The sequence below is a fragment of the Melozone crissalis genome, unplaced genomic scaffold (genome assembly GCF_028551555.1).
Source record: "Melozone crissalis strain CALT ecotype California unplaced genomic scaffold, PUWL_Pcris_2 ptg000026l_1, whole genome shotgun sequence".
Taxonomy (NCBI): Eukaryota; Metazoa; Chordata; class Aves; order Passeriformes; family Passerellidae; genus Melozone; species Melozone crissalis.
Genome location: NW_026535804.1, coordinates 5,208,613 through 5,219,601, shown reverse-complemented (window position 1 = coordinate 5,219,601; position 10,989 = coordinate 5,208,613). Strand labels below are relative to the sequence as shown.

The 10,989-nt window shown below is 44.5% G+C and overlaps 1 protein-coding gene across 1 annotated transcript in view; it reads right to left on the bottom strand.

The window, feature by feature from the left end:
- Positions 1 to 561: 561 nt before the first annotated feature.
- SEC14L1 (SEC14 like lipid binding 1) overlaps positions 562 to 10,989 on the bottom strand; it is a 42,924-nt gene continuing 32,496 nt past the window's right edge. The window contains exons 9-16 of the mRNA XM_054278798.1: positions 10,109 to 10,197; positions 8,490 to 8,560; positions 6,813 to 6,984; positions 6,357 to 6,491; positions 4,617 to 4,751; positions 3,892 to 4,143; positions 2,748 to 2,926; positions 562 to 2,286 (exon numbers count right to left, since the gene is read on the bottom strand). Coding sequence (XP_054134773.1) covers positions 2,181 to 2,286; positions 2,748 to 2,926; positions 3,892 to 4,143; positions 4,617 to 4,751; positions 6,357 to 6,491; positions 6,813 to 6,984; positions 8,490 to 8,560; positions 10,109 to 10,197 — 1,139 coding nt within the window. The 3' untranslated portion in view covers positions 562 to 2,180. The remainder of the gene's footprint in view (positions 2,287 to 2,747; positions 2,927 to 3,891; positions 4,144 to 4,616; positions 4,752 to 6,356; positions 6,492 to 6,812; positions 6,985 to 8,489; positions 8,561 to 10,108; positions 10,198 to 10,989) is intronic.

The window sequence follows — 10,989 nt, the reverse complement described above, 5'->3', positions numbered from 1 at the left end:
AAGCAGGAAAAACCCAAAGTGCCACTTTTGAGCCAGCTCAAGTGAAAAACAAAAATATAGATCGTCAGACTTGAAAAGGGACTGCAACTCAAAAAGGTCTACAAAGGCAGACACCTGGACAAATGTGGAGTGTTGAATGGAGCAGATTCTTTAGAGTTGTCAGCAAAATCGCCATCTGAGAGAAAGAGAGAGAGAGAAAGCGACCATCTCCAGCCCTTACAGCCTGGTGAATGGAAGAGTGAGTGTCATGAGTGTCAGCAGGTGAACCTCACTGTGCTCCAGCTGCTCTCCCTGTGCTATCAAGCCTGGCTCCTGGGGTCAGGAATTTGGGCAGAGCTCCTGGGAGCAGCCCTGGAGCCACAGCCTGTGCAAGTGGCTGGGAGCTGTGTGACACCAAAGCAGTGACCTGAGTCCCTAAGTAACAGCCAAACCTCCACCTTCAGCTTCTGAGTCCTAAAAGAGCTCCAGAACAGATCCACTTGGTTCAGTTTAAGGAGCTTGGTCTCTGAGCACCTCTGTTACTAAAATACCTGTCAGCTCTGGCATGTGCCACAGCCAGAGCTGCTGCTGTCAGGTGTCTGTCACCTGCCTCTCCAGAGCTCTGCAGGCATAAAAAAGCTTCACACTGAGTTCAGAACCAGCATCCCTCAGGCAGGGGATCCAGAATCTTGAGTGAGTTCTGCCTTCCAAGTGCAACACCTCCTGAAGCTCCTCCACCCCTTACCCAAGCCAGACCCTATCCCATTTCCCAGATGGGACTGCAGCCAGCACAGAAGCTCCTTGTGCCTGCAGGGACATTTTGGCTCTAGCAAGGGTAAGGAAAGATCAAGAAGGGTCTAACTGTGCAAATCCTGCTGCATTTCAGACCAAAATCTTCTCTGCTCCACTGCCAGGTATGGTCTGTGTCTGACAGTTCAGTCTTTGGGGCCTTTTGCTGTGCATAGAGAGATGGCTGGAGAAGGAAGAACACCTGAACAGAGTGCAGCAAGGGTCCAGCTTGAGCCTGGAACAGGGACAGAATCCCAAATGGCAGAATCCCAAATCCCTGGCCAACAGGGACAGAATCCCAAATGGCAGATCACCTCTGGCAGTGGCAGTAGTGGAAATGGTGGAGAAAATCCTTAAATATCTTCTCCTGTATCACTCAGAGGGAAGATCCCTGTGCTCCCTGCTCACAGCAAGGCTGACCAGAACTGAGGTGCTCTATTTCTGCCAGGCACTGGGAAAGACAGGAGGTCCCAGGGAGGGAGAAGTGCTCAGGAAGGATGGAAGCCACACCTCCTTCAGAGTGCTTTGAGCAGCAAGCTGAAGCTCTGCATAAATTCCTGACAAGAAGAGAACCTCAGTAAAATCCATTTGCTTGGAATGCACTAAGGAAGCAGAGTGAAGCTCCAGCACAGGGCTGGGAAAAGAAGCTCAGAGCAGCTCTGGATGAGCCCAGAGTGACACAGTGAGGGAGAGCCTGCTCTCCACCTCTCTCTCCACAGTGCTCCATGCACAAATCCAAGGAAAGAACAAATTGCTTTAACCCAGCAAGACCCAGAGCTCAAATTCCCCAGAAATGTGCTCATACAAAAAGTATATTCAGTGTTACAGCCTGGCCACAGCTCTGTGGGCATGCTTTGAAAAAAATGGACTCACAAAGTCAAGTATCCAGCAACTGCTGTTCTTTGTCTTGGACATCATTAGTGGCAACAGGAGAACAGTTTGCAGCACTGGAATATCACAGGGGATTTCTCAGGATGGAAAGAAATGTCCTGACAGGAGACTTGCAGTTCATCTCTAATGCACTACGGAGCATTTTTGGTAGGGATTTTCTTTTTCCCTTTTTAACATCTACACAGTTAAAAAAAGAAATCATTCTTAACTGATGCACTGGTTGTTTTTCCTTTTCAGTAAGAGCCCTTGTGTTCAGAGTTAGGATTTGTGCAAGCACACTTGCAAAAATATTTATGGCTGATTTAGGAAAAAGGGTTAAAGTTAAGAGACAAGCTGTTGGATCTAACAAAGATCAAAACCACTAAGTGTAAAATTCAAACAGCTACTTTACTATCTATAAAAGGCTTTTTGGGGTAGGGATTTTTTTTGCACAATTGCCAGTTGAATATGCTGTATTGCAGTCAGCTGCCACGGGCGAGGGTCCAGCCATCACATCCATTTGCTTCTCAGCTGTTGTGGCACTACCTGGAAATCATGGAGCTGGAATGGGACTGGCTAGAGGAGGTGGTGGCAGCACTGAGCTGGGAGAATCCACTGTGGCTTGATTCAAGGCTGGTCATAGATCCCCTGCAGGAGGGAAAAAAGAAGAAAGCAGTTTAAAGCTTCAGAACACACAAAGATTTTGATTTCTGCTCTGTATCTACACTGTGTTTGTACACTGAATCAAAAGCAAGTAACAGCTTTGGTGCAGATACTCAGAAGCTTTTCTGCCTCACCACATAAAGCAATGAGGACATTGCACTTCTTTCAAAAACCAGATGCTGTTCAAAGAGACAGAGATTTCATTTCAGTCAAATTTATCCACTGGCAGAAAATGAAATTCAACAACTGGAATTTGAATTGCACTTCCTTCTACAGGACAACCTGCCAAGCCCAACAAACTCTCAAAGCCAAATGACCAGTGATATTGCCACTAGACAACTAATTAATCCCTTTTATAAATTACTTGCCATCAGTGCAACTTTTTAAATACAATTTACTTGTATTTAAGTGAAGGTTTGACATTGGCTGCCCTTGGCCAGACATACCTGAAATCTTCAGATCCTATCACTTCTGTATAGTACATGACTTTACATTTGTGAGAGGACACCTGTAGAGATGCCAGCACATCATCCACACGAGGCAGGTTGGTTGTAGCACAGGCAGGCATGCTGTGGAATTTCCACTGTAAAATGTAGAAGCCAGGCCACCTGGTCACATGGGAGCCCTGCAAGCAGACACAACAAAAATCAAAAATTAACTCGGTTAACAGAGATTTGTAGGCTTGACTTTACTTTTCTAAGCTTAGAAAAAGTGCGTACATGCCCAGAATTTTTGCCCAATGCTAATATTGGCAGTGCTGGAAGACTCCCCCCACACAACATCCTTATCAAATCTAGGATGGAACACCAGCAGTTCTACAGTGTCGAGGGGTTAGGATTTAATATGCTAAAAGGACAAGTTCTGCTTCAAAACAATATCCATTTTTCAATTTATTTTCATTCACAGCTGTCCTTTGACACTGTGAAAAGAGCAGTCAAGGCTTCTGCCTCAAAGTTTAAGAGGTCACTGCCCATATTTCCAGTTTATCATTTCCATCTTGGTGACTTAAGGAGCTGCTTTTTCAGAGGCTGTTTGACTCATTTCAAATCAACAGGAACAGCAGTGGCAGCGTGTGACTGTAAAAATGCTGCATGTTATATCAAACCTGGAATTAAAGGACAGGTTGCAAATGGCATAAAAAATCCTTCAGGAGCTTTGGCCATCAGGAGCTCTCACACTGCCCATGAGAGGGCAAACACACAGAAGCTCAGCCTGGATTTCCAGCTTCTCTTATCACTGAGGGCAGGCACTGTGATATTCCTCAAACACAGAATATTTGCTTCAGGAAATAACTGTCAGAATTACAGCCCAAAGCATGTTTTGTTACTTTCTGGCTGTGCATTTTAGGTGTTCCTCCACATGTTCCTTACTGATCCATCTCAGTCCTTAGCAGACCTGATGCAACTTCCCCTCCCAGCAGATCCCACATAAATCCCATCCCTGCTCCCTGCAGCACCCAGCCTGGAACAGCAGCTAAATGCTGGCCAAAAGCAAGCCCAGCACTGAGTCACCAGCACTCAGTCATCAGTGCTGTGAGTAAGAACAGGCAGATTGGGCTCCATCTGCCCCCACAGGCCCTGCCTGCCTCACCTGCACACTCTCCCCTTCTTTGCAGATCAGGGGAGACTCCACCATGCTGTAGTCACGCCCCAGCTGCCAGACTTTGTCTATCAACTGGACGTTGTTCCCACCAGGAGATGTAATGCTGTGAGCTCCCAGAGAGTCCTTTTTGGGAGGCTGTGGGGCTCTTTTGGAATGGAAGATGTTAAAAACAATGTCGCCCTTGCACACGTCAAAATCCCACGTGATCACTGACGAGGCGTCCACGATCTGGATGAGAACCTGAGGCAGGAAAGGCACATTAGACAACAGCAATTTGCTCACTAAAAACAAACTCCTACAGGAAAAAAATACAAAGAACAGAGCTTTTTTGTTGCTGGGCTTAGTTTCTACTCTTAAAAAGGCTTTTTAATAGTCAAAAAAAGACATTGCAGATATAAATTCCCCCCTGATGGGGGTGCCTATTCTTCTTACTTTCAGAAGCTTTCAAGCAGCTTCTGAGAAGTTTGTTTGCTTTGCTTAGAAGAATATGGCTTTGAATAGAATGAAAACCAGTGATATTCTCTAAATGGCAACAAAATAACAGGAGGAACAATCACAAACTTCAGCTATTAAAGCATCACCATGCACCAGCTCCAGAAGGTGGAAGCACAGGAGCTAAATAAACAAGCAATAAAACATTGCCAGGCCAAGAGACTGAGCTCAGAGCAGAGGGCTGAGATGAAAATGAAAGCAAAGGGCAGCTGGAGCTGTACCTCATGTGGAGCTCCTTTGAAGACACTTGCAGACTGGTAGATTGTTTCAGTCCAAAGCTTGATGTCTTCATTTTCCAACTCTTCTGCTGTCCGGTAGAGGGACTTGGGAACCAGCCCACCCTCTGGTACTTCACACTAAAATAATAATAAAAAAAAAAACATTAAAAATTATCTCCTGTGACCATCCCATCATGTTCTCTGCCTTCCAGCTTAAGAAACAAACATTCAGCAATATTCTGGAAAAGGGAACAGTCTGAAAGTAATTTTACAGCTTGTACATGGTGCATTGGTAATTCTTTTTCAAATTATCTGGGTGAGGTAGAACTGCACACCAGGGGAACAGATCTTGTACATACACAACAGCCAGCACCCAGAAAGGGACTGTGTAAAGGCTGTAATTATCATTTACACCACCTTACACTGAAGAAAGATGGGAGGCACTTCAGAATCCTGAGGAAGTGGCAACAGTGACTAAGTCTGAAAAACAGAGCTACAGTGACCTGAAAGAACAGTGGTAGCTAAATTTAAGGATGGAGAGTGGGCAGATACAAAAAGTTTGCAAGCAGGTAAAAATATACTGCAGCCAGGAAAATTAACAGTTTTGAAGTTACAGCTGTCTGACAGCTCAGAACTGGAAGTGGTTACACAACTTCCCTAAGCAAATTTCTGTTTTAAGGAGCTTGTAGCAATGAAGTTGACAGGAGGTTCCACAGAAGTGTCTGGGGAAGTAGAAATGTTTGGTAATTGAATTACAACAGAGAATTGAAAAGATCTCAGAGAAGTCATTTTTGTTCAAATACTCAGAAATAAAGAAGAAGGGAGAGGCTGCCTGTACTAGCAGGAAGTATTGTAGCAATTTGCTTTCTGGTAACATTCACTTTTGCTTACATAAACAGTGGATTTTGCCAGCTTTAAGCTCCAAATTAGATAACATTGAAAGCTACTGCTGCAACAAAAACCAGCCCACTGGAGATAAACATATGCTCCACTCCAACACATCCAACTGTACTTCATTATCATTTGAGACTCTATTGGAGCTGACACAGCTGAATTTTCAAGAATGGTACAGAAATTAATCTAGAGAGTGTACAGGGGCTGAGAACACACCCAGCCTGTGTTGTCAAAAGCATTACATGTGAAATAAACCTCACATTATCAGTGAGATGTTAAATGCCAGGTCCAACTGATACCCAAGGTCCAGGCAGGAAACAGCAGCATTGTCACAGGCCTGTGACAAGGGACTGAGAAATTACAGTATCCTGCAGTAAAACCACTTTTCTGGTTTGCTGGGGGTAACTGCACACTCTTTGTGGAGAGACTGGGCTGTTTGCTGAGCCCTCTGAGCAGATGTGCCTCATGCTCCTTGGGCTCCTTATGGGATCAGATTTTTAGGTGACACAGACTCTCTGGATCAGCTGGTGGTGACAGCTCTTGCTCAGAGCTCTGCTACCATGTTTGCCTGAACCTTCCAGGGAACAGACTGTGACTTTTAGCTGTGCTTGGCTGTTTTGATAAGGTATTTGATCAAGATACTCATCCAAGAGAATGAATGTACTGTTCTTTTTAAATGGGATCCAGAAAACAGCATTGAGCCTGGAATCCTACATCATAACCCCCACCTCTAAACTGCACCAGCAATCATTCTGTATTTAAAGACTTCTTTGCTTAGAGGAGAGGAAAAATAATAATTAAAAAAAAAACCACAAGTAAGTTGCTATATGCAATAGTTTATATTCATACCATGCACTCTCCACCGAGGAAATCAGGGATAATTTCTTTATCTATATAATCCAGCAGTCCCCCAGGACCCTGGTAGTCATTTCCAGCATAAATGAGGAATTTCTTTCTGGTGTTGTCATCAATGAATGGACTAACCTACAAAGAAAGAAAAACAGAACAGATCAGGCCCTCATGTTTTTCTCAAGTCAATTCACATTGTTTCCAAGTCAATTTTGAAGGAATCAGTTTTGATCCCACTGAGCATTACCATCCTGGTTATGCAAAGTCCACACCACAAACAAGCCAAATTAACCAACAGCGTAATCAGCTTCTTAGGTGATGGTTTTTAATCCACTCCAGGAATTCTATATAAAAGACATGTTTCCAAATGGGAATATTTGCTGCACATGCAGCCTGATCTCTGAAGTGCTTTTACAAACAGAGGGAGCTGAGGAACACCTTGGATTACACACATACCAGTGTCCAGAGAACTGGGAATACTCGAGGTGCTCTTAGGATAAGCAGACGACCCAAGGTCTCAGGGTAATTGGCTTCAACCACCTCAATGATTCTCAGAAGGGCCTTGACACCAGGTCTCCATAAATGCCTCATGTTCAAACCTTCCAGATCTACCAGGCAGGTCCAAGAGCTGAATTTGAGAGAGATAAAAAGAAAAATCTCAATAATATCAAAATTCTCCTTGCTTATGCAAGTGCCCAACACACTGAAATGTGGGGACCCTCTGCATGTTCTGCTTTACTCTGTTTTACCTCCTTTGTGCTGCCTGTAGACCCTGGAGTTTAAGGGGTGTGCAGTGATCACTCTGCACACTCTCCTACAGACATTTTAGATTCCAGATATAAGTTCAGTTCATATAAAGCCAAAAAAGGATCCTGTCAACAGTCAGCCCAGAGATTAAACCATTGCTTTTACTGGGAGATCATTTAAGTGGCCACAATGCTGCTCTGAAGCAATTTGACACTCTCAGAGCAGACTTTCTACTGCACAACAGTGCCAATACATGTCAAAGCTAATTCTGTTGTCAGATCTCAGGGAAGGAAGCTTTTTCTATAGGAAGAGATATGTTCTTAATACTAACCACTGAGCTGCAGCATGTGTTTCAGTTTCTTTCCAAGTTCAGGTCTTGCCCTGGGCAGGAATTCAAGATTTCCAGCTGTGCTGCACCAGCCAGCAGACATTACATTATGCATAAGGCTCCTATGAAACACCAAACCCTTCTTTGTTTCACTTTAAATGTTTAATACACAGCCCTTTAGGATTATGGCTACAAATGAAGATGCAGGAGGCAGCACCATTCAGCTGTTAAACACATGAGAGCTCTCCCTTGGATCTGAGCTCCCTTGGGGAGCTGGGGCAGCAAGGTCTGTGACAAGGAAATGATAAGCAGGCACACCCCACACCCTGGACCTTGCAGATTAGGAGAAGGAAACTGGAGGGAGTTCAAGAAACATGGCATTTCTTCAGGGCTGGTCCTGCCTTCATTCCATGCCCTTAAATCCATTTTGCAGTTACCACTTTCACAAGTGACCCCTACAATGACTTCAAGATGGGCTAGCAAACCACTTTTGACTGAACTTCACATGAAGTCAAGCCAAAACCTGGAAAACCAGATCTCAGGTTTTACAGGAGCCTCATGACCTCACCTTGGATCAACAGCTGAGTAGCCCCACAATAAATGGAGAATGCAAAGCAGAACTGTGTACTGAGCCCTGGAGTCATGGATGAACAAGTGACATGGAAGCCACACCTTAAACTACTGGAACTGTTACTCATGACACCATCATGGCCTGATTTTCTGGCAGCCTGCACCAATGCCCAGTGCCTGGAAAATCTCCCCCACAGAACAGACAGGTTTGGGAGTTAGGCTGCACTGCTGTGCAGTAGAAGGGAGCAGAAGAGAAACAGCCCCAACAGAACCATGATGAGCACAAGGCCAAGGCTGCTGGGCAGGTGATGTGTGTGCCTCAGGCTTCCCCAGGCACATTCCCTCCAGCCCCACTAATTGGGGAGGCTCTTAATTAACCGTATGATTGCTCCTGCATGTGAGACACTGCCTACCCTCTGCTTGTTCCACTGCCTGACATTCCCCCCACACCCCAGGAAAGCAGCTCCTTCCCACAGAGCAGGCTTTACCTTATTGGCCTGCCAAATACTTTTGTATTCTCCTCACATCTCCTCAGCCCTTCTTCATTTATTGAAAGGACCTGCACAAAAAAAAGTGGGGTTTAGAAAAGACAGTCTCAAACTCAGTAGGATAAAGAAAATATGTTTATATCCAAAGATTATTTGAAACTACAAGATCAAACCAGCATAAATTTGCCCCCCTGCCAAAGAATTCATTAAAATCACTACAAATACCCTTAATCGCTCAGAAATTAAAGCCCCTTTTGAAATCACAGAAAGTAACCTTGAAACAGAACTAGGGCAAGCAAACAAAAGTTAGTGTCTGCTTGGAAACGCTACTAGGAGAGAAAAATAAAACCCACTCCCTGTTTTTAACAGTCACTATGGCTACTCCTGCCATTACCAGGAGTCAAAAAAAGTCAGTGCAAACCTGGAATTCTGCCAGCTTTCTGCTTGGAAGCTGAGCAGAACCACAGTAACAGTCTGAGTGATGACTTTAGAGAAGAAGGCAGAAGTACAGGCAAGCACTTTCTCTTTAAAAATACATGATTCTTATCCCTGGAGTACAGACTGGACAAATTGCTGAGTGTGGCATTTTCCCTTCTGTACAAGAGCAGAGACTGCAGTCTGAAACCCTGCACAAGTGCAGAAGAATCTGTGCAAATGCCCATCAGTAACCACAGGAGCTGCCAGGAACTCCACCTTTCCATCAGCCTGCAGAACACATCAGGAACAGCTACCAGGGGCTTTCAGAGGTATTCCAACCAAAAACTGATGGAAATGTTACCGATGACACTGTCATGGCCTGATTTTTTGGCAGCCTGCACCAATGCCCAGTGCCTGGAAAATCTCCCCCACAAATAGATTTGGGAGTTGGGCTGCACTGCTCTGCAGCAGAAGGGAGCAGAAGAGAAACAGCCCCAAGCGAAGCATTATGAGAACACCTGGGGTGTGACAAATGTGTATTTTATGATTGGCTTTTCACAAATATTAAAATGAATATTATATGTGTTGTGTTAGAAAGTAATGCTGTTTTATTCCCTTAAGTAGTGTGTTAAATATGGTTTTAGACTATAACAAAATGTTAAAATAGAAACTATGCTATGTGGGATACTTTTTTTCTAAAGAAAGGACTGGCACTGAGATAGCAGCCACAAGACACCTGAATCTTTCAGAGAAAGAGAATTTATTGCTCCATTATCAGGAGAAAGGAACTTCTGAACTTCTTCCTGCCTTGCTTGGGCAGGATGACGCCATCAGGATTAAGAGGAAGAAGTTGACACTGACCAGAGAGAATCCTGTATTTGAATGGAATTTATGCATCATGTATGAGATGTATGAATATGCAACAGGTTATTGTTTTTAAGGGTTAATCCTTTGTTAACATGGGTCCTTTTTCGGGCTTATTTTGCCCAGAAAAATGTACCCAGACGTCCATAACTCTTTGTTTCTATTGTCTCATATTGTCCTAATCCAAATTGTCCCAATTATTATTACTCTAATTGTATCACTATTTTTCTAACCATTTTATTACTATTAAACATTTAAAATTTTCCACCCAAGCCATTGGCATTGTTCCCACGGGGTTTCTGGCTGCAATCCTGTGCCGTTGTTTTGGGAACACTCACATAGCGCAGCAGGGCCTCCTCCCCCAGCGCTCGCACCAGGCCCTTGGTGTCCATCTGGCCCAGCCTCAGCACGTACAGAGGGCGCCCGTCTGCACAGAGACACAAAAAATACAGCAGGAGACGTTTGAGAGAGCTCTTCTAAAAAATTCAGACGGAAACAAACCATAACAGTTAAATCTTCCCTGTAGGAGGAAGAATCAAGAGCAGACGGCAACATAAACATCACTCAGTGCAGCCACACCAACAGATTATCTGTAAATGAGCTACAAAATGATCATATCCCGATTGAGAAATAGCTCCCTGACCTTCATGGAAAGTTCAAAGGACTTTGAGTGCATCAGTTCACTCCAGACCTTGGTATACACAATTAATGACACAGACTATTCTTAGCTTCCAGGACAGCTCAGGTACACCAATGAACTGAAGCTTTCCTGTGACTGCAGAGCTGCAAGGAAGGCTCCAAGGCTTTTATCACATGTGATTTTTTAACTCTCCGGTGCTCTGGAGAAATAGGCATCCTGACATCTGGGAATTACAGAAACCAAGGGTTAACCCAGAGCCTGCCCTCTGCAGAGTCTGCTGGATGGAGCCACACTCAGCTCTGCCCCTGCACGCTGTGCAGAACTGGCACACAGCCCTGCTAATGCAGGTTAGCCTGGTGAGAACGGACTCTGCTTCTGCTGGACCTTCTGCATTAGAGCCCTGCCCATCCACAGCCAGCCTGACACTGGCAGGATACTCAGGCATTAAGGTGAATTGCTGTGTTGGCTGAAATTGATAATCAAAGTTTGCATTTTTGGCTCTTAGTTGTAGAAAACAGCTCCCAGCCTCCCTCTAAAGTTGTGATGCACTTGTTAGGCTTTTCTTCATCTATTTTAATA